Source organism: Heterodontus francisci, chromosome 37 (genome assembly GCF_036365525.1).
Source record: "Heterodontus francisci isolate sHetFra1 chromosome 37, sHetFra1.hap1, whole genome shotgun sequence".
In the NCBI taxonomy this organism is placed as follows: Eukaryota; Metazoa; Chordata; class Chondrichthyes; order Heterodontiformes; family Heterodontidae; genus Heterodontus; species Heterodontus francisci.
In genome coordinates this window covers 10,868,280-10,892,831 of record NC_090407.1, presented here as the reverse complement: position 1 = coordinate 10,892,831, position 24,552 = coordinate 10,868,280, and the positions used below count along the sequence as shown (strand labels likewise).

At 41.8% G+C, this 24,552-nt stretch overlaps 1 protein-coding gene across 5 annotated transcripts in view; it reads right to left on the bottom strand.

The window, feature by feature from the left end:
* Window positions 1-24,552, bottom strand: part of ptpn11b (protein tyrosine phosphatase non-receptor type 11b) — a 197,853-nt gene that overhangs the window by 73,264 nt on the left and 100,037 nt on the right. The window contains exon 1 of one of the 5 annotated variants that reach the window (XM_068017062.1): window positions 15,083-15,411. The exons of the other annotated variants lie outside the window; for them this stretch is intronic. Coding sequence (XP_067873163.1) covers window positions 15,083-15,189 — 107 coding nt within the window. The 5' untranslated portion in view covers window positions 15,190-15,411. Of the gene's footprint in view, window positions 1-15,082; window positions 15,412-24,552 lie in introns of those variants that run through there. 5 annotated transcript variants of the gene reach the window in all.

Genomic DNA, 24,552 nt, shown 5'->3' with positions numbered 1-24,552 from the left:
ATCAGAGGGTAGTGGGTTCAAGTCCTACTCAAGGGCTTGAACTCAAAAGTCTAGACTGACACTCCAGTACAGAGCTGAGGGAATGCTGCACTGTTGGAGGTGCCTTCTTTTGGATGAAGTGGATGTGAAAGAACCCATAACTCAATTTTCGAACAGCAGGGGAGCTATTTCCGGTGTCCTGGGCCAATATTTTATCCCTCAGAAAAAACAGATTATCTAGTCATCATCACATTGCTCTTTGTGGGAGCTTGTTGTGTGCAAATTGGTCGATGCGTTTCCTACATTATAAATGACTACACTTCAAAAGTACTTCATTGTAAAGTACTTTGGAACATCCTGAGGTTGTGAAAAACAGAGATAAATGCAAGTCTTTCTTTCTTTACTGTAATTAATTTAGGTATCCAATTACAGCTTTTCTGATTGAACTACACATCATCTGAACAGACATGAACAACTTTTCCCACCATTTTTGTTCTTTTCACACCCATTGCCACTGTCAGACTCGCATAATCAAAAGAGCTACTGCATTAAACAGGTGGCTGCTCCGTCTGCTCAAGGGAAGGCCCCCTTTAAACCAGTGGCTGCCGAAATGTCAACGTTAATGGGGCAGTAAGTCGACTGACCCCATTTTGGGGCCTTTACTGCCGTGTCAATAACAATTTCAACCATTACAATTTGCCCGAGAAAGCCTAATTATGGTACTAAACTCCAAGCAGTCACTATGTACACATCAAAAAATGAAACTTACATTTTAAAACCCATCAGACTTCAGTATCAATTTTCTAACTTTCACAGAACCTCAAAAGCACATAATTCAAGGAAAGGATGCCACAAGCACTGGATACTTTGTGCTTAGCCAGCAGCATTTTTACCCCACAATTAGGTGGCTTTGGGTTAGCTCAAAGTTGTGGGCCCAACTATTTACAATGTAGTCACTCTGGACTGCATAGGCAGCTATCCATTAGTGACATTACCAAAGCAGCCTGGTGGATCGGGATAATACTCCTCCTAGATTTTCCTTTGCTTTTAATTTGAAACCAACTTTCAATAATGATCAGCATCATATATTGTTCCCTCAGCCAAGTTATATCAGTAAATATTATTACTCATCATATCATTACTTTTGTAGAAGAAAGCCACAGGCATTTACTATGTTAAGTATTGAAATACAAACTGAATAATCATTTTAAGGGGCTGCCACACAATCAGACATTTCATGCTTGCATTTTACGTTTTCCTAATGAGTAACTAATAAGTATTTTGTATTATAGTATTACATTGGGATTCTGATACAATACAGGCCAGCCAACAAATTCTGGCAGCCAGAAAATAAAGTTTTAAACGATGACTTGAAGCAAGGACCTGGACGCAAGCTTGTCCATGTGCTGTTGGTTGGTGCTGCAAATGCTGAGGACTACACTCTGCAATAGGAATAGGATGAATTCCGCAATATCTGAATTCCAAAGTATTACACATCTTGAAATAAAGCAGTAGTACTTCCACTGGAAAATACACTTCTTCAGGTGATTTGGTGCTTCTAGGCGCTACATCAGCTCATCAGGTGAGGTGAGAGTGACTGCCCTCGAGATCAAGGCAGCATTTGACTGAGTATGGCATCAAGGAGCCCTAGCAAAACTGAGGTCAATGGGAATCAGGGGGAAAACTCTCTGCTGGCTGGAGTCATACCTAGCACAAAGGAAGATGGTTGTGGTTATTGAAGGTCAATCATCTGAGCTCCAGGACATCACTGCAGGAGTTCCTCAGGGTAGTGTCCTAGGCCCAACCATCTTCAGCTGCTTCATCAATGACCTTCCTTCAATCATAAGGTCAGAAGTGGGGATGTTCGCTGATGATTGCACAATGTTCAGCACCATTCGTGACTCCTCAGATACTGAAGCAGTCAGTGTAGAAATGCAGCAAGACCTGGACAATATCCAGGCTTGGGCTGATAAGTGGCAAGTAACATTCACGCCACACAAGTGCCAGGCAATGACCATCTCAAACAAGAGAGAATCTAACCATCTCCCCTTGACATTCAACAGCATTACCATCGCTGAATCCCCCACTATCAACATCCTAGGGGCTACCATTGACCAGAAACTGAACTGGAGTAGCCATATAAATACTGTGGCTACAAGAGCAGGTCAGAGGCTAGGAACCCTGAGGCGAGTAACTCACCACCTGACTCCCCAAAGCCTGTCCACCATCTACAAAGCACATATCAGGAATATGATGGAATACTCTCCACTTGCCTGGATGGGTGCAGCTCCAACAACACTCAAGAAGCTCGACACCATCCAGGACAAAGCAGCCCGCTTGATTGGCACCCCATCTACAAACATTCACTCCCTCCACCACCGACGCACAACAGCAGCAGTGTGTACCATCTACAAGATGCACTGCAGCAATGCACCAAGGCTCCTTAGACAGCACCTTCCAAACCTCGACCTCTACCAACTAGAAGGACAAGGGCAGCAAATACATGGGAACACCACCACCTGCAAGTTCCCCTCCAAATCACACACCATCCTGACTTGGAACTATATCGCCGTTCCTTCACTGTAATTGGGTCAAAATTCTGGAACTCCGTTCCTAATAGCACTGTGGGTGTACCTACCCCAAATGGACTGCAGCGGTTCAAGAAGGCAGCTCACCACCACCTCTCAAGGGCAATTAGAGATGGGCAATAAATGCTGGCCTGGCCAGCGTCGCCCACATCCCATGAATGAATTTTTTTTTTTTTTTAAGAACATTACAGCGCAGTACAGGCCCTTCGGCTCTCGATGTTGCGCCGACCTGTGAAACCATCTGACCTACACTATTCCATTTTCATCCATATATCTATCCAATGACCACTTAAATGCCCTTAAAGTTGGCGAATCTACTACTGCTGCAGGCAGGGCGTTCCAGCCCTTACTACTCTGAGTAAAGAAACTACCTCTCACATCTGTCCTATATCTATCACCCCTCAACTTGAAGCTATGTCCCCTCGTGTTTGCCATCACCATCCGAGGAAAAAGACGCTCACTATCCACCCTACCTAACCCTCTGATTATCTTATATGTCTCTATTAAGACACCTCTCCTCCTCCTTCTCTCCAACGAAAACAACCTCAAGTCCCTCAACCTTTCCTCAATTAAAAAAAAAAATACCTAAAAAGTACTTGTAACAAAGTCAGTGCTTTGGCATCTGAAGCACTGAAAGTTAAATATGCCACACTCTAGAAAAGGTTGCAGAAATGCTTATCCCATTTATAGCAAATACGGTTGAGAAATACAGGAGAAAAGTTCATCTATTGGATCAACCCTAGTAGATTAGTTTAGGGCATGAATGAATTTTTGTTTTTATCAAGCCATTTCAATGATTGCTGATAATTGATGTTAAGTTGGCTCTGGGTTGATAACTTGCTACTGAAGATAATTCAACACTTAAACATTTGGTTCAGTAATTCGTTCAGGTCAGCGGTTGTGAAAAGGTCAGTATTCATTAGTTAGCATGAGGAATTCTACCCCTGATGGTCATGCAGTCGTCTTTATTTTGGATTTTATTGTATTATCAAGACCTATATTTTCTTAAGAGGATATATTAACCCAATAGTGCCGCTATCATGCCTATACCCGATGCTATTTTAGAAGTAGTTAGCTGAAATAAGATCTTAAAGAGAGATTCATCGAGGGAAATTTTAAACTTACATCCAAAAGTGTCACAAAATGGGTGGGCAGGGCACCACAGTACTCAACTGAAGGCATAAGCAAAAGCCATGAACCATTTACAGGTTTGTCTCTCATTTCTATACAATGGCATGTTGTCAACATTACTTACTAGTTATTGGAGCAGGGGATTTGGGTGGAAGTGACATTAAAAGGCAGCCTGTGCCTCTTTCAGGGGAGGTGCACTTTGTCTGTGCTTGAATGAGGAAAATACAGTCAAAGGAAGTACTGTAAGGGCCCCAAGATTTTCAGACAGTGCCATGGAAGCCCTTGTGGAGGAACAGGCAGGAGGGTTCTATTTTCGACTGATGGGAGAAAGGTACCAAGGCAAATAGTCCAGTTAAGCCTGAGCAGGTGAATGCAAGTACCCGAGGACCTGGCAGCAGTGCTGGGAAAGTAAAAAAAAAAAATCAATGGATTTGACCAGAGCGGTTAAGGTAAAACTCCGACTCTCACCTTGTTTACTCTCTGCTCAGCCCTGCACCATCTGTAGCCCGAGCACTCAAGCCTTTCCCCACCCCTAACTTCCCTCTCCTCCAAGGACAGTGGCACACATTGGTGAACCTCCTTCTACACTTTGCATCAGCTACTGCCTTCACAATTACTCCCCTTACTTCACCACACCTACTTTTGCTTGTCATGGATTATGAGAACTATACTACTCTGACATGAATAGTATTGCAACCCTTCAACAGGCCACACAATAACACACGTCCTTTCCTCTTACAGGGTGATCAGTCCTCTGGAGGATATACCATCTCTCATTCACACCATTGCAAGTACCAGCTTATAAACTGGCATCCCATGTAGAGAATCAGTTAAAAGGCTCTGTAGTGGATGAATCACTGAGCATGTTAGCAGGAGTTTTCTTGCAAGTATCAGTTCTTCTTCCAGTAGTGATGAGGTTTTCAGTTCATAACCTGCTTGACATTTGTTTGAAAACTGAGCTATGTTAACTCCTGGACTTCATTTGCATCTCCCTGGACAGCGGTTTGTCCAAAAAGAGCAGAAAGAGACAGCTGACCAGTTTTACGCAGGTTAGAATCACTGGGCGTGAAGGCCTCCCAAGGGTTATTTTATGGGTGGAAAGGGAGGGGAGTCTAGTGCAGCAGAGGTGCAGCCTTTCTTTCTAGAGCTCAGCAAGGCACTCCAGTTCCTTCTGCTCTCAATAAAGGACATTTTTTGACTTAAAAACAGGAAGTGCTGGAAATACACAGCCATTCTGGCAGCATCTGCAGAGAGAAACAGAGAGTTAACTACTTTCCTGCCAGGTTCTGCTTAGTAGGTTGCCTTCAGCAGGCAGACCATTCAGTAGGCCAGCAAAATGCCACTGGCATCCTAATGAAATCATAGGACCCTGATTTGCATGTATTAATAAGGCCTCTACTCAAGTAGACTGGTGCCTTCACTGGCTAAAAAGAGGGCCTAGTTAAGATGATGGCAGGCAGTAATCAAGCAATAACGGGGCAGTAAGTCTTTGCACAGCTAATTAAAATGCACACCCACCCCTTTCCCACCAGACAAAGTGGTTTAAAATTCCCCCATACCAGTCGACCCATGAATTCTGTGTCAGTGTTTTTCTCTTCATGAATCACCTACTCTTGCTTGTTCACCATATACTCTCACTTTCTAACTACCCGGAAAAGAAATTCTTTCTAACCTCTTTTTAAAATTATTTATGCAATTATTTTAAACTCATACCCTCTTGTTCTATCTCAATGATGAGTCATTGAAACAATCACTATTTACATTATCATAACCCTTCATAACCTTGAAGATCTTCATCAGCTTGCCTCCAGTGAAAAAAGCTCCAACTTCTCTTCATTACTGCAACCCCTAATCCCTCGTGTACAACCCCTACAGTGTATATTTCCCCATTACTTTTATATCCTTCTTAAAATGGAGTGCCTAAGACTATACAATATTCCAAATGCGGCCTAACTAAAATTTTGTACAAGTCAAAAGTATCTCCTTGCAAATAAAAAAAGTCATTTGCTTATAATGCCAGTTTAGTAAAATAATTTAGAATTTACATAACTCAGGAAAATATACCACATAAGCTACTGTAAACATTTATGCATGTTTTGTCCAAAATTCTAGAAATCTCCCTTATACTTGGTATCTTCACGCCTGAAACACAGCTGCATATTTCAAGATAGTTGACAAGGTATCCAAATATTTAGCTTAAATATATTCTATACTTCAAACAGATTATAAACATGAGAAAGCTAGCAGTAAACAGTGTGCATGAATTAGTATTTGTACTGCAGAGGTTCCTCACCAAAACATTCTTTAGTTGGCACGCTACAGGTTATGGAAGAATATTGCTGCATGCGGCTCCCTTTTGAACAGAAAAACAGCATAATGGTACCTTCTGCTTAAGACACCCTTGATTAGAACATTTTTAACTGAATGACAAAGAAAACCATTCAGACTGTCCAGTCCAGGATAGCTTCTGATGTAACAGGATAAATTAGTTTGGGTGCAAATCGAATGCCAAGCACGTTTTGCATGGCAGAAGAGGTTGGCCCAAAGCCCACCCAAAATTGGTCCTTACGCCTTATTTTAAGTGAGCTGCGGGCGCCTGTCATACCTCCAGAGTTAGCTCGCCTCTCTGGTCCCTTCTCGGGCCACCTGCCTCAGCTGCAGTAGTGCTAAGAAGCAGACAGAGGTTAAGCTAAGTATTTTCTAAAACCGTACAATTTTGGTGGTGGCCTCCACCAAAGGGCTGGTCCCTTTAAGGATCACTTATTAGACTGGATATACACCAGGTAATCCTGAGCAAAGCAGGTCCAATGGGTGCCCCGCTTAGGGCAAATACATTTCTGGGATAGGTCCTAAAATAGGCACTAGGCCCCTTAGTAGCATATTCAAAAAGAGTCAAACACCTGTTTCAGGCACCCAGTAAGGATGCACCTACAGTGCCCGACCCAACATGTCATCGGATAGGTTTCCAACATTGTTCAGGCATGGGCGATGGTCCCTCTAAATTGGACCTCTGTTCCGTCATTTTTCACCTAGAAACCAGGTATAAAACGATTCAATTTCACCCCAGAGCGTTGTTTGTGGCTCCATCACCAACAAAACTAAAGACATAATATGCCTTCTTTACGACCTTCACTAAAACCCACAACTGTTTAAGCTACACAAACAGCTTATGTACTGTATATAAATTAAAATAAGCTACTTATTAGTCTTGATAAATTAGAAATAATCTTCAAATTTGGTTTTATAAATGGAAAACCTCACCATTATAGGAAGAAATAATGCTTAAAAAGAAAACAGCTTTCACTAATGCTAACTAGGCAACAGTCTGTTAACTGTTGGTATTGTAAACATGTTAGTTTCCTTTTTAAAACAATAATCTTAGCTCAAGGGTTAACATGCTGGCCACAATATCAGCTGTGGCTCAATGTGCAACACTCTTGACTCTGAGTTAGAAGGTTGTGGGTTCAAGTCCCACTCCAGAGTCGAGTACTAAAATCCATGCTGACATTTCAGTGCAGTACTAAGTGGAGATGAGCCGTCTTTCAGATCAGATATTAAACTGAGGCCCTGTCTGCTCTCAGATGGATGCAAAAGATCCCATGGTACTGCTATGAAGAAAAACAGGTAAGTTATCCCTCAATCAACAACACTAAAAAAAAAATTATCTGGTCATCATCACTGTTATTTGTGGGAGCTTGCTGAGCACAAATTGGCTGCTGTGTTTTTAAAAGTTTAACAGTGACTATACTGACCACCTCCAGGCGCGTATCCATTGTCTCTCGAGATAAGGAGGCCCAAAAGAAAGAATACTTCAAAAGTACTTAATTGGCTCTAAAGTGCTTTGGGATGTGAAAGGCATGAGATAAATGCAAGTATTAATTTTATGGAGACTTCAACTGGTAAATGCTTCATAACACTAGGGCTTAACCATCATAACCTTCAGCTGCTGTTAGTAATTGTGCATTATTAACTGAAGCTATTTAATACATTCCCACAGATTTTAAATAAATTTAGTGGAGGGATAAGAAAAAATGAACTATAATTTCTTTCAATAACTCCCTTAAAATTATAATTTGAATACAAGAGCAAAGACTAGAAATACTGAACATGCACTGAACAGATTCAATTCTATTAGTTTTATACTACATATAAACCAACAAAGAACCTCTTTAAACAATGCAGTTCTGCATGAAGTTTAATGTTCTGTAACTATCTTTAAATCCAAAAATTTATGTATTTAACTAAAATATCAAATTAAAATGGATCCAGCAAGTTGGTAGGAATGTTTTAATTATATTCAATGCTGACTTAAAATAATTGTTAAGGATATAGACACCAATTAAATAGTAAAAATATTTATATAAATTATACAAAATGTCATTTTTTAATTTTGTTTGTCATTTACTCACTTCCGCCACCCACACATGAAGTTAAGCTACAAGACACGCTAGGAACAAAGGGACAGATATGATCAACATTTCCTTCATTAATAGTCAAACAAAAATACTGAAGCAAGACGATTTTTCAAAAACAGTAACATGAATACAGGACAGTGCCAAATATTAGAAAATGGGTTTGAACTCCCAACTTCTCATATGGTGATTTTTCCAATTTCAGCTGAGTTATCACAGGAGATGTCTAACACCCAAGCATTAAACCAAAAGGAGGTTAGGAAGAAAACATCAGTCATCTAATCATATACATATCTGAGTACAACAGTTTTTCAACAGTGATGGTAGCGGCAGGTTTCTGACCGACTGGGCTGGATTTTATTTGCGCTCTCCGGCAGTGTGCTTTAAACTTGGCAGTCTTCCGACATGGATATTACGCGCAGGGGCTGATTTAAAAATAGAGAGGGGTCGGAGTAGTCGCTCCTGGTGACAGAGGGGGCGGCCGCCATGTCCCCAGCAACAGTGTCCGGCATCACCATGCAGATGCCGGCGCCATTTTTAGCAGAGATTTTAATGTTCAAAGTTACAGCAGTCCTATATTTTTGTCTCAATAAACAATTAGTATATGGAGGCCCTTACCCAACCCGCCCCAATTGGTCCTTATTGACAAAACTTACTTTATCCGCTACCCGAGCTTCTACCATTTGCCCTTCAACCCCTTCCCACCATCCCCACAACCAGTTAAAATTGTTTTCCCCGCTCCCCCACCCCTCCTGCCCTGAAAATATTATCCCACCCCACCTCCCCACCAGGTTCTCACCTCAGAACTCCGTATGGCGTTCCGAAAGCACACTAGCTGCATGGTACGGCAGCTGCCTGCACGTAGGTCAAATTAGATCTCATTCTTCATTTAAATATTCAGATGAAGGACCCACCTCCAAGCGACAGGGGGGCTGCAAAGAGGTCCCCCGCCGCCACTAAAAAGAAGTAGGCCCTTCTCGACGTCGGGGGTCGAGGCAGGCCTCTCCCTGCTGAATTTTATGGGCCCCTCTGCTGTGATCCACAGCATCGAGGAGTTGGTAAAATTCAGCCCATTATGTCAATCATAAAAGGAGCATGTCTCAGGTCGATTTGGATGAGAAGGGAAATGGAGAATTTAACTTTTTTTTTTTTGAAAAAAAAAGGATAAATTTGTGACAAACTTATTAGAGGAAATAACTGATTTTAGGGCAAGTTTACATGATGCATGCTGTCCGTTTCATTGAATACCACAAATTGGTCAAAACTGGCATGAGCCTTGAAAATCTTTAATAAGGTTATTCTCCAGTCTAATAACCTTATTCAGCTAGAAATTCAGATAATGTATAATGACAGAATTGTTACAGTGCAGAAGGAGGCCATTCAGCCCATCATGTCTACACCTGCTCTCCGAACGAGCAATTCATTTAGTGCCATTCATCTGCCTTCTCCCCGTAACCCTGCACATTCTTCCTTTTTATCTTCGTCTAATTCCCTTTTGAATGCTTCAATTGAAACCTGCCTCCACCGCAATCCCAGGCAGCGCATTCCACACCTTAACCACTCACTGCCTGAAAAAGATTTTCCTCATGTCACTTTTGCTTCTCTTACCCATTACTTTAAATCTGTGCCCTCTCGTTCTCGATCCTTTCATGAGTGGGAACAGTTTCTCTATCTATTCTGTCCAGACCCTTCATGATTTTGAATACCTCAATCAAATCTCCTCTCAACCTTCTCTTCTCCAAGGAAGACACTCCCAATTTCTTCAATTTATCTTCATAACTGAAGTTCTTCATCCCTGGAACCATTCTTGTGAATATTTTCTGCACTTTCTCCAATGCCCTCACGTCTTTCCTAAAGTGCGGTGCCCAGAACTGGACACAACACTCCAGCTGAGGCCGAACTAGTGTCTTGTATAAGTTCAACATAACTTCCTTGCTCTTGTACTCTATCCCCTATTAATAAAGCCCTGGATACAGTACGCTTTATTAACTGCTCTCTCAACCTGTCCTGCCACCTTCAATGACTTATGCACATATACTACCAGGTCCCTCCACTCCTGCACCCTCTTCAGAATGGAACCCTTTATTTAATATCATGTCTCCATGTTCTTCCTACCAAAATTAATCACTTCACATTTCTCTGCATTGAACTTCATCTGCCACCTGTCTGCTCATTCCACCAACTTGTCTATGTCCTTTTGAAGTTCTACACTATCCTCCTCACAGTTCACAATGCTTCCAAATTTCATATTGTCCACAAACTTTGAAATTGTGCCCTGTACACCAAGGTCTAGGTCATTAATACACATCAGGAAAAACAAGGGCCCCAACACTGACTCCTGGGGAACTCCACTACAAACCTTCCTCCAGCCCGAAAAACATCCATTAACCACTACTCTGTTTCCTGTCACTCAGCCAATTCCATATTCATGTTGCTACCATCTCTTTTATTCCATAAGCTATAACTTTGTTCACAAGTCTGTTGTGTGGCACTGTATCAAACGCCTTTTGAAAGTCCATGTACATTCAACTTCATTGCCCTCATTAACCCTCTCTGTTACCTTCTCAGAAAACTCCAGCAAGTTAGTCAAACATGATTTTCCCTCAAGAAATCCATGCTGGCTTTCTATAATTAACCTGCATTTGTCCATGTGACTATTAATTTTGTCTCGAATGATTCTTTCTAGAGGTTTCCCCACCACGAACGTTAAACTGACTGGCCTGTCGTTGACGGGCTTGTCTTTACACCCTTTTTTGAACTAGGGTGTGATGTTTGCAATTCCCCAGTCCTCTGGTACCACCCCTGAGTTTAAGGAAGACTGAAAAATTATGGCCAGTGCCTCCACGATTTCCACCCTCACTTCCCTCGGTATCCTTGGATGCATCTCATCCGGTCATAGAAACACAAAATAGGAGCATTCGTGCCTGCTCCGCCATTCATTATGATCATGGCTGGTCATCCAACTCAGTAACCTGTTCCCGCTTTCGCCCCATATCCTTTGATCCCTTTAAACCCAAGAGCTACATCTAACTCCTTCTCAAAAACATACAATGTTTTGGCCTCAACTGCCTTCTGTGGTAGCGAATTCCACAGGTTCACCACTCTCCGGGTGAAAAAGTTTCTCCTCATCTCAGTCCTGAATGGTTTATCCCGTATTCTTAGACTATGACCCCTGGTTCTGGATGTTCACCATCGGGAACATCCTTCCTGCATCTACCCGGTCAAGTCCTGTTCGAATTTTATAGGTTTCTATGAGATTCCCCCTCACTCTTCTGAACTCCAGCGAATATAATCCTAACCGACTCAATCTCTCCTCATAAGTCAGTCCTACCATCCCAGGAATCAGTCTGGTAAATCTTCGCTACACTCACTCTATAGCACGAACATCCTTCCTCAGATAAAGAGACCAAAACTGCACACAATATTCCAGGTGTGGCCTCACCAAGGCCCTGTATAATTGCAGCAAGACATCCCTGCTCCTATACTCTAATATTCTCGCTATGAAGGCCAACATACCATTTGCCTTTTTTACCGCCTGTTGGACCTGCATGCTTACCTTCAGCGAATGGTGCACGAGAACACCCAGGCCTCGTTGCATATTTCCCTCTCTCAGTTTATAGCCGTTCAGATAATAATCTGCCTTCATGTTTTTGCTACCAAAGTGGATAACCTCACATTTATCCACATTATACTGCATCTGCCATGCATTAGCCCATTCACTCAACTTGTCCAAATCACCCTGAAGCCTCTCTGCATCCTCCTCACAACTCACCCTCCCACCCAGTTTTGTGTCATCTGCAAATTTGGAGTATTACATTTAGTTCTCTCATCTAAATCATTAATATACATTGTGAATAGCTGGTGTCCTAGCACCGATCCCTGCGCTACCCCACTAGTCACTGCCTGCCATTCGGAAAAGACCCATTTATCCCTACTCTTTGTTTCCTGTCTGCCAACCAATTTTCTGTCCATCGCAATACACTACCCCCAATCCCATGCGCTTTAATTTTACATACCAATCTCTTATGCGGGACTTTGTCGAAAGCTTTCTGAAAGTCCAAATAAACCACATCCACTGGCTCCTCATCAAATCCTCAAAGAATTCTAGTAGATTTATCAAGCATGATTTCCCTTTCGTAAATCCATGCTGACTCTGTTTGATTCTACCACTGTTCTCGAAGTGCTCTGCTATAAAATCTTTGATAATGGACTCTAGAATTTTCCCCACTACCGATGTCAGGCTGACTGGTCTATAATTCCCTGCTTTCTCTCTACCTCCCTTTTTAAATTGTGGGGTTACATTAGCTACCCTCCAATCTGTAGGAACTGTTCCAGAGTCTATAGAATCTTGGCTGACCACCAATGCATCCACTATTTCTAGGGCCAATTCCTTAACTACTCTGGGATGCATACTGTCAGGCCCTGGGGATTGATCGGCCTTCAATCCCATCAATTTCCCCAACACCATTTCTCTACTAATACTGATTTCCTTCAGTCCTTCCTTCTCGCTAAACCCTGTGTTCCCCACCATTTCTGGCATGATATTTGTGTCCTCCTTTGTGAAGACAGAACCAAAGTATGCATTTAGTTGGTCAGCCATTTCTTTGTTGCCCAAAATAAGTTCCCCTGTTTGACTGTAAGGGACCTACATTTGTCTTCACTAATCTTTTTCTCTTCACCTACCTATAGAAACTATTAGTCAGTTTTTATGTTCCCCACAAGCTTGCTGTCGTACTCTATTTTCCCCCTTCTTAATCAATCCCTCGGTCCTCCTTTGCTGAATTCTAAACTGCTCCCAATCCTCTGGTCTGTTCTTTTCTGGCAAATTTATATGCCTCTTCCTTGGATCTAATGCTATCTCTAATTTCCCTTGTAAGCCATGGTTAGGCTACCTTTCCAGTTTTACTTTTGCACCAGACACAAACAAACAATTGTTGCAGATCATCCATGCGCTCTTTGAATGTTTGCCATTGCCTTTCCACCGTCATCCCTTTAAGTAACATTTCCCAATTCATCATAGCCAACTCGCGCCTCATACCTTGGTCCTGGTGCTTTATCCACTTTAAGTACAGACCGCCTAATACCTCTTCCGTATCAATTTTAAACCCTTCTAGTTTCTGAATTACCTCCTCTTTCACCACTGCCAGAGTTGCATCTTCTTCCTTGGTAAAGACAGATGCAAATTATTCACAATGCCTCAACTATGACCTCTGCCTCCATGCGTAAATCCCGTTTATGGTCCTTGTGGGGCGATTTGTTAGTGCTTCTGTGGAGGGTTTAAACTAACTTGGCAGGGGTGTGGGAACCAGGAAGAAATATCAGAGAGGAATACCAAGGTGCACAGAATACTTGGAGAGATAGATAGCACTAGAGTAGAGAATAGGAAGTTGAGTTGATGGTCAGAGTAAGGGCGAAAGTAATTTTCATGTTCCACTAATTTTCTCCCCTTCTCTGTTACACAGCTGAAACGATTGATCCCTTGTACTGGTCCAGTTGCTTTGCCCAAATTAGGCATTCGTCATTTGTAAGCCTACACAGAGTAATTTTAACCCTAGCGGGTAGGTTTGGGTTGAGTGGGAAGTTAAAATAAAAAAATGCAAACCTGAACCCAGTTAAGCCTCGCCGACGTCTGGTTTCAGCAGAGGCAGGTCCCTCATTTAATTATTTTAATAAGGCGGCTGTTTTCTGATTTTGTTCTCTCTCTCTCTCTCTGTTCCAGCTTTAATACAAGCCAGACTGCTGAAAGGAGGCAAAGACTTCTGAATGCAAGAGATAAAAGTGCCTTTCCAGCACTGCTTATAGGCCAGAAGGAGCAGGAGTGCTTCCCTCCTCGGCGTTCCAAGCTACCTTGTTCACCACCCCAGCAATCGAACCACCGCCCGCATCTCTTCCTTGCCACCTCTTCATATGCTCGACGGCCCCCCAGCGATCTCCTGGAACACCCAGTGTGGTCTTGTTTCCCTAAATTGGATCTTTCCAGCCACTCCCTGCCCCAGCCCCCGCAATAATCTCCTCCTATATCTGCGGTTTCCCCTATCGATGTCCCCTCACCCTCGACCCCCACTTCTCCCTACCCCCCTCCCCGGCTGCAGCCTGGTACCCGCCCGACACCCGGAAAGCCTCTCAATCTGCGGTCGAGAAATGGATTCCAAAAAATGGTAATGAGGCCCTGCTGTTAAACCCGTTCGGACGGGAGGGGAAACCCATTCTTCCCGATTTCCCAACCGCTAATCTGCACCTGGCCGCCGCTCACTCCCAGTAAACATTGGGGACAATGTGTCAGCAGGACAAGCAATCACAGATAGAATTACAGACGATCCCAAACCCTGTTCTCAGCTGACATTCACATATGTAATTTCCAGCAGGGGTCCCTGCACAGCAACCCTGAGTAGGAATGCAGAACAATTTCCCTTCGCTAATCCAGTAGCATCTCTACAGTCATCCTAGATCAGTTAATTCAGCAAAGACTGGAGCCTTCCCAGTCAGTGTGATTCAGTTAATCATTTTTAATATGCTGAGCTATAAGAACGGTCACGTAAAATATTTTTATTGGTTACCGTCAGGCATTTAGGGATAGCAAGTAATGATATACTTGCGGCATTGCTTGGAAGCAGTTATCACAAGAGTCTACTAATTATCAAATACTTTGTCGGAGGAAACAAATGAAAGGATTCGTTTCTGCACATGGTTGAAGGTTTCAGGTTCTTTTCTGAATTACTCAGATTCCAGTGTGAACCTACCTTCCCTTTGATGAAAGGCGAATGGAACTAACCTCTTTAAAATAAGCTACCTCTAATATAAGCAATTCTACCTAACTGAATTTTCAGTTCACCACATGGTGTTTTGCAAGAGACTTTACTTTGTTTACAACGTTTGATAAACCAGACGGTGACACAATGACATAAATCATATCGGACACAAATTAACAACTATTTTACTAAGAAATTGCACAAACATGTTTTCTAAACTTACGTGGCCACCCACAACGAAGTTTCCGAAGCTATTCCAGAAATTTTCGCACTGAGCTGATAATTTCCCTTGATACCATTTTCATGTGGAATAAGTGGTAGCAATCCCATCCGAATTCCCGGTCAGAAGGTGAAGCCTGGAAAGGGGGTGATGGGGCTGGGGTGTCTGGCAGCGGCTTGCATTCTTTTAATGTGTGGTCAGGAGAAGCATTCCCTTTGGGTAGGTATAGTCTTTTATCCAATACAAGTGAAACAATAATGCTGGGTTTTCCTATAGCCTCAGTTACAAAGCTCAGATAATGCCTTGTTTCTTTCCATGACTTTCCTCAGGGGTTCTCCCTTGTAACTTCGGTGGAAGATCGTTGGGAATCCTGGATAGACGTGAAAGATTGCTGACTGGGAAGAACCCCCAGTATTTATGACAGTCTTATTATCGGGGCTGTTCTCGAGTTTTCAGCTTTTTTTGGGTGGGTTACAGTCAGCTTTTGCTGCCTTTTAAAGTTGGCATGTATGATTACAGAATAAAAATGAGAATGGTAAGCAATCTTATAGTCAGTTTACAAATACAGGTACAGTTAACTTTCTATTTGTGAAATTCCTAAGAGAATGCTGCAATTATATAAAACTATAGGAAAAATGCGTTGCTATTGCAAATACAGGTGCATAGAAAGATAAGTGAGCATGCTCCCTCAAGTTACAATGTATGATCTAGCTTATCACAACTCAGTGGTTGCAATATCTTTAAAATTAGAACCTGTAACCTTTTCTCTACGCTGCTGCTTAAACTCCCACGTAGTGTGCATGGTTTTCAAGCCGAGATAAGATCTTTTATATAAAAACACTAACGGCAACCAGAGAAACAAAAACAATTTAAAAAGCACCAGGCCTGGATCAACATTTAGAGTCCTTCACTACTCTGCTGTTTTCATAAATAGCAATGGATGAGTTTAAATTTCCTTTTTGAATATACATGATCACAACCATAATAGCATTTCCAAAAAAAATTAGTGCATTTTGCGTCTAAACTTTGCAACTGAATTCTCAATGTACGTAAGATCATATTTAATTCAATAAAAGGTGGTTGTGTCCTTTTAATATCTATTCTATTACATCACTACTTCATGGCAAGCATTATCTGTTATTACTAATATACTGAAACTGAGGATATAAATAATGATACTCATTACTGTTATTGCACAACTGTTTTTGCAAATGTCTAACTGTTTTTTGCATTTGGTATACATTTTAGATAACTACTATCCTTATTAATAGATGCTGTAATTTAATGAAGATAATTTGTTCCATATTATATCAAATAAAAGCATTATTACAAATATTAACATCCAAGAATACTAACTGTTCATATACTGTAATCACTGGTAGAATAACTAAATAATTTTCTTCCTTTTCAAACACATCAGTTTAAATATTTTCTGAAAATTATAGATATCTGCCTTTCACTACCTGTAGTTATATTCAGCTCAAACAGAAGACCTGATGGTCTACTTTCAAATTCTAAGTTCCGATTGTGCATGTCCAAAGTACTCTCAAACTCATCATTTAATTATACCTTTGTGGCATTTTCACACACATCACAAATAAAGCACATCTTGGGTATAGTTTAGTACACAGAAGTGTAATACAGCATACTGAATTGCAAACATTACACCCTTGTTCAAAAAAAAAGGGTGTAAAGATAAGCCCAGCAACTACAAGCCAGTCAGTTTAATTTCAGCGGTGGGAAAACTTTCAGAAAAAATAATTTGGGACAAAATCAATAGTCACTTGGACTAGATCATACATTGTAACTTAAGGGAGTATGCTCACTTCTTATGCATCTGTATTGACAATAGCAATGCTTTTTTCCCTATGGTTTTATAATTGTGAAATTCCTAAGAGAATGCTGCAAATAGAAAGTTAACTGTGCCTGTATTTGTAAACTGACTAAGATTGCTTACCATTCTCATTATTTTCTGTAATCATATATGCCAACTTTAAAAGTCAGCAAAAGCTGACTGCCTCCTCCCCCCTAAAAAAAGCTGAAAACTCCAGAATGAAGAAAAGCCAGCAGGGATTTTACAGGAAAACTAACTTGGAGATTTTAGAGGAGATAACAGAGAGGGCAATGCTGTTGATGTGGTGTACATAGTCATGAAGACCCCACCTGCCAAGAATGAGGCATATTAATTTTGTCATCCAAACATTAATTTTAAACTGTTGCTGGAAGGAAGAGATGACTTGTTTAGACAGATCAGCAGTGGCTGGAAAACATTTGCATACTAAGAGACAGTGCCTGGAGACAATAGAACAGGCACCCTGAGTCAATTAACCCAAATGGATTTTGATCACCAGACACTGAATGTGTAAGAAAGCCAGCATTCCAGGGTGTGTCTGCTAAGATGGAGAATCCACAAACGCGGGAGTTTGTTAAAACAGCTGGTCACATGACTAACCTGCTGGCCCAGGTTTTTATTTGAACTGCTCACAGCACAGCTTGTCAGATTGCAACTGAACTTGGAAGAAGAGAGCCTCTCTCCTCACTAGCTCTCTCTCTATGAATCTCCGGACCCAATGAAGTTACTTAAACCTCGAGAGAAGAGACACCTACATCGAAACAGGTTTTAAAGTGTGCACTGGGCCCCAACGAAACGGCAAGACTTATCAGCAATCAAAGACTCTAAACCGAACTCAAAGGACTGTAAATAAATCCCAGCTATTGCCTCAAACTTTTCCCCTTTATTCTTTCTACTTTTCTGTCTCTACCTACATGTGTTTATCACATGTGCATGCTAGCGTGGTTGCGTGGAGTATTAGTAGTCATTAACCGAATTAGAGTTTAAGGTTAATAAACTTCCACCTTTCTTGTTTAAATCTAAGAAACCCTGTTTGGTTGATTTCTTTGCCATATAATTGGACAGCAGAGAACAAGGATTCACTGAGGAAGAGCTAAAAAGTGTTTTTAAAAATTAAACCTTTTTATGGTCAAACCAGGCAAAGGCCGAGAGGGAATCCCTAGACCCTTTTCTCACCTGGTCATAACATGGACTTTCAAAAGGTGTTTGATACAGTGCCACACAAAAGACTTGTGAGCAAACATTTAGTTCATGGAATAAAAAGACAGCAGCAACATGGATACAAAATTGGTTGGGTCACAGGAAACAAAAATTAGTAGTTAATGAATGTTTTTCAGGCTGGAGGAAGGTTTGTAGTGGCATTCCCCAGGGATTACTGTTGGAACCCTTGCTTTTCCTGGCATATATATTATTGACCTGGACCTTGGTGTACAGGGCACAATTTCAAAGTTTGCTGATGATACGAAACTTGGAAGCATTGTGAACTGAGGAGGGGGATAGTGTAGCACTCCAAGATTCTATAGACTCTGGAACAGTTCCTACAGATTAGAGGGTAGCTAATGTAACCCCACTATTTAAAAAGGGAGGTAGAGAGAAAGCAAGGAATTATAGACCAGTCAGCCTGACGTCAGTAGTGGGGAAAATTCTAGAGTCCATTATCAAAGATTTTACAGCACAGCACTTCGAGAACAGTGGTAGAATCGGGCAGAGTCAGCATGGATTTACGAAAGGGGGAAATCATGCTTGACAAATCTACTAGAATTCTTCGAGGATATAACGAGTAGAGTTGATGAGGGGGAGCCAGTGGATGTGGTTTGTTTGGACTTTCAGAAAGCTTTCGACAAAGTCCCACATAAGAGATTAGCGTGTAAAATTAAAGCGCATGGGATTGGGGGGGTAGTGTATTGCGATGGATAGAAAATTGGCTGGCAGCCAGGAAACAAAGAATAGGGATAAATGGGTCTTTTTCCGAATGGCAGGCAGTGACTAGTGGGGTAGCGCGGGGATCGGTGCTCGGACCCCAGCTATTCACAATATATATTAATGATTTAGATGAGAACTAAATGGAATATCTCCAAATTTGCAGATGACACAAAACTGGGTGGGAGGGCGAGTTGTGAGGAGGATGCAGAGAGGCTTCAGGGTGACTTGGACAAGTTGAGTGAGTGGGCTAATGCATGATAGATGCAGTATAATGTGGATAGATGTGAGGTTAACCACTTTGGTAGCAAAAACAGGATGGCAGATTATCTGAATGGCTATAAACCGAGAGGGGAATATGCAGTGAGACTTGGGTGTTCTCGTACACCAGTCGCTAAAGGTAAGCATGCAAGTCGAACAGGTGGTAAAAAAGGCAAATAATATGTTGCCCTCCATAGCGAGGGGATTAGAGTACAGGAGCAGGGATGTCCTGCTGAAATTATACAGGGCCTTGGTGAGGCCACACCTGGAATATTGTGTGCAGTTTTGGTCTCCTTATCTGAGGAAGGATGCTCTTGCTATGGAGAGAGTGCATCGAAGGTTTACCAGACTGATTCCTGGGATGGCAGGACTAACATATGAGGAGAGATCGAGTCGGTTAGGATTATATTCGCTGGATTTCAGAAGAGTGAGGGGGATCTCATAGAAACCTATAAAATTCTAAAAAGGACTTGACAGGGTAGATGCAGGAAGGATGTTCCCAATGGTGGGGGAGTCCAGAACCAGGGACCATAGTCTAAGGATATGGGGCAAACCTTTCAGGACTGAGATTAGGAGAAATCTCTTCACCCAGAGAGTGGGGAGCCTGTGGACCTCGCTACCACAGAAAGCAGTTGAGGCCAAAGCATTGTATGTTTTCAAGGAGTTAGATACAGCTCTTGGGTCTAAAGCCATCAAAGGGTATGGGGAGAAAGCGGGAACAGGTTACTGAGTTGGATGATCAGCCATGATCATAATGAATGGTGGAGCAGGCTCGAAGGGCCAAATGGCCTACTCCTGCTCCTATTTTCTATGTTTTTAAAAGGACATAGACAAGTTGGTGGAATGGGCAGACATGTGGCAGATGAAGTTCAATGCAGAGAAATGTGAAGTGATTTATTTTGGTAGGAAGAACATGGAAAGACAATATAAAAGAAAGGGTACAATGCTAAAGGGGGTGCAGGAGCTGAGAGACCTAGGTGTTTATGTGCATAAGTCATTGAAGGTGGCAGGACAGGTTGAGAGAGCAGTTAACAAAGCATACTGTATCCAGGGCTTCATTAATAGGGGTATAGAGTACAACAGCAAGGAAGTCACGTTGAACTTGAAGAAGACACTAGTTCGGCCTCAGCTGGAGTATTGCATCCAGTTCTGGGCACCGCGCTTTAGCAAAGACGTGAGGGCACTGGAGAGAGTACAGAAAAGTTTCACGAGAATGGTTCCAGGGATGAGGAATTTCACTTCTGAAGATAGATTGAAGAAGTTAGGACTGTTTTCCTTGAAGAGAAGGCCAAGAGGTGATTTGATAGAGATATTCAAAATCATGAGGGGTCTGGACAGAGTAGAGAGAAACTGTTCCCATTCGTGAAAGGATCAAGAACAAGAGGGCACAGATTTAAAGTATTTGGTAAGAGAAGCAAAAGTGGCATGAGGAAGAACTTTTTCACGCAGTGAATGGTTAAGGCCTATAATGTGTTGCCTGAGAACGTGGTGGAGGCAGGTTCAATTGAAGCATTCAAAACGGAGTTAGACAGCTATATGAAAAAGGAAAAACGTGCAGGGTTATGGGGAGAAGGCAGGTATGGAACTGAGGGAATAAAAGCAAAATACTGCGGATGCTGGAAATCTGAAATAAAAACAAGAAATGCTGGAAATACTCAACAGGTCTGGCAGCATCTGTGGAGAGAGAAGCAGAGTTAACGTTTCGGGTCAGTGAACCTTCTTCGGAACTGAGGGAATTGCTCTTTCAGAGAGCCAGTGTGGCACGATGGGCCGAATGGCCTCCTTCTGCACTGTAATGATTCTGCAATTCCATGCTGATGTTTGTGGGGATGGAGTGTGTTGAATGAGACTACTGAATGGAGATGCAGCTGCATCAGACAAGTGAAAGGAGAGCTGCTCCCTTTAGTACTCCAGTCTAGCAATATAAGGTTTTTCTTCCTGCAATGTAACGGTTTCTCCTATAACAAAAGAATAGAAGATTGGTCTCCCTAAAGGATCTATATCTAAGTGTACTCAAAATATTAAACATTTTATTCAGCAAATGCCCACGACCCACCGTTCAATACTATATGCAGCTCGCAAGAGCAGAAAATGTGGCGCGGTAAAGGAAATGTGCCTGACCTGAAGCATAACAGCATTCTTGAAGTTGCAAGGCATAACACAGAAATGTATGTTCTAATTCTCAGGCTTTTCATTTTATTGGCTTCATGTTTTACAAGATAACTAACATTCAAGCAGACCAATACTTAAAGCATAGCACTGCGGCACTCAGTTTAGGCACATATTTCTGCTCTTGATCCAATGGACTAGAAAGTAACAAAATATGTCCCAAGTGAACTATTATCTAATAACTATCATGAAACGTGCTATGCTGAATGATGATTTTAATTCATTGGTTGGAAACCTACCTTAAACTTTTAAAAAGGAAAGCTGGAATACAACATTCAACATTTTAGAAAGCAAGCAGCTAAGACAGCCACCACAATTTGCATTGAAATACCTCCCATTCCAAGATATATGGAGTCGCATGTCTAAATAGCTCTCATCCAGAACAATGGCTTGAACAGTTGAATTAACTACCTGATATTGCTTTCATTAGCAAGACATTCAAAGCCATCTTGGAAGATTAACCTTAGTGGAGACGAACCTCCAGCGGATAATCATTGAAACAATAAGGCCTGAAAGAGATCGAAAATCTGAGACTTGAATCTCATTAACGTGCAACAGAGAATACACTGAGACAATCATGTGACAGTCTGTCCATCTCTGAAAACTTGGAATTTCTTTTGGACACACGAAACAAGCTTTGAGAGCTAATCAGTGCAGTACCCCAGTGGGGCTGTGTTTGTCTCTCTCTCTCTCTGGGCAATACTGCAGGTTTTGAATGCTGTCTGCGAACTGCAGAACATCCAAGCCCATCATTGCTACAGACAGAGACTCTGGGGAGAAAGCCATCTACACCACTGTCTCCTGGAAAACGCTGAACCGGGTTGGGGGGGGGGGGGGGGGGCGGGGGCGGGGGCACTTCTATCAGCCAGGAACTTCAGGATCACGAATTCAGCTGGAAGACAACTGAATGACCAGACCCCACAAACTGTACATTATTTTTGTTTTTTCTAAACTGTAATCCAACCAATCTATTCTTCATCACTCTGTAACCTATTTGTGTGTGTGATTCTCGTGTATGTGTGTGAGTCTATGTGCTTGTGAGAGAGAGATAAAGTTGGAGCATAGTTTATTACTTTTACTTAGATCAGGTTGATTTTAAGCACAATAAACTAATCTCTTTTTTGTTTAAACTCACGAAAACCTGCCCGATTGTTGGTTTTTTTTTAAAGATCATAGCACAAAAAGGGTTAAACACTCACTGAACTGGTAAGCACATTCACGGTTTAAAAGAAATAAACCCTATTGCGCTCAAACAAGGAGAGGGACAAGAGGAAGCCTTTTGACACTCCTCACCTGATTGACTTTGAGCATGGAGGGGCAGCATGGAAAATTCATTCATACCTACACTTTGGACACACGCAATAGGAACCTGCCTAAATTACTTCTGTGTAGTTAATTCCCAGAGTTCCAACAGCCTATTGTTAAGAGTTCACTCTGTGGCAGGACTACTATTTAAAGGTTGAATGTGGAGAACAAAAAATATTTGGCTGGCAGGAAATATTTGGGATTGCAATAGAAGTGGTGAGGAATAAAATAAATGAGGGCAAACAAAAAAAAGTAGCAGATGGAGTCTCTCTGCAAGTGATAAAGCAGCACTGGAACAAAGTCATCTGTTTGATGCATGATGAAGAGGAGAAACTGCTGTATGAGGTAGGTACAAAGCTGCTGTGTTTGCTAATCTAGGGCATTCTGCTCAGTAAAGAGCTGAACACTTTACTGCCCCTTCAGCTGTCACCTTCTGTGAGCAAACACAAGACCAAGGAATATATGTGGAAGAAAATGACAAACCTTAAGAAAGGTGCCATGGCAAAGTTACCAACAATGCCCTATACCAGATAGATGACCCATTTATGCATGCCACAAAGTGTTGTCTATCAACCTCATGCACATTTCCTGTTAATGCAGACCAGTGAAACCGATCAACCTCAGGCATGCAGGAGTGGCAGTGGCAGAACAGGAGCAGCACATGTTATCACTTCAGGATGTCAGCACGTATGCTCCCTTGCAACCTCCTCTGCCAATACCTGCCATTGTGCCAGAAAGTCAGCTCAGTTAGATTGCTCCAGCAGCAGCTGAAGTACAGCAGTATGTAGCAGAGTCCTCACAGGTACAAGCATCTAGACACCAGCCACAAGCATTTCTAGGGTCCCAACATGAGCAACAACAGCCTTCCACCAGCTTTGCTGAAACCATTAGGAAAGTGTCTCATAGGAGTAATAAACCTTCCTTGAAGAAAAGCACTATTGGACACTTGGATGAGAGATGAATTCAGGACAGTTGTTGTGCTTGGCATTTCATTCATCATCTTTATCACATTTGTCTCTTTGGTCTGTAATAGAGTCATTTCCTAGCTGCCTCTGAGTTTGTATTGTGAAAGCAATTGAGCCACACAAAACTGAATGATTCTGGCCTATACAGAGTTAGATAATCACACCCAGGACTGTAATTGTAGACCTTCTTAAAATAACATGTTGGCTTCAAAGGTTCTGGTAGTTGGAGAGAGAGTTTAGAGCAGATGTACCACCCACTGGAGACCAGAAATTGGGATAGAACCCTGATCTGCTGGGACTCTGCCCTGTACAAGTAGTAAAAGAAATTCTGGTTTTTTTTTTGGGGGGGGGGGGGGGGGGGGGGGGTGAAAAACCACACAAATCTTATGTTTGCCCCCTACCTCAAGGAGGTGCATCTGGAGACTAATTTTGACCAAACATCAACTGATATGTCCAAGATACCACTTTGTTCCAAATTACTTATATTTTGCTTTCATAGCATGTCAATGAAAATTTGTTGTGAATTCTTCCAATTTATAGTCTAAAGCAGTAGTTTAGTTACTTCTTTTAAATACTGGTATGGACTAAACAAGGTTATACCAAAGATATAGATTGAGAAGTAGATTAATTAAGGAACTTTATGGGTTGAAGAGTTAAAATGTTGGAATTAAGAACGTTGTGAAAGAGAAAAAGTGCAAAACAAGGCTATACTGATCAGATTTTGGAAGTTTTAATTCCTAGAGTCTTCGTTAGGCCATACAAATGGGGGCATTTTGGGTTAGAGATTTTATTTCAATTAATTCACGAACGACCTGAGATTATGTACTTTAATACTTCCCATATATTTTAGGGTTAACAAAATTTGTCCCATAAAGAGCTATAAATAGTATTTGCTGACAACTATCATACATCCTGTTACTCCAGGTCTAATGCCAGGCTGAAACTGGGTTGTACAAGCTTGGATCACACATGCATTCTACTTCCCTACTGAGAGAGGTTCA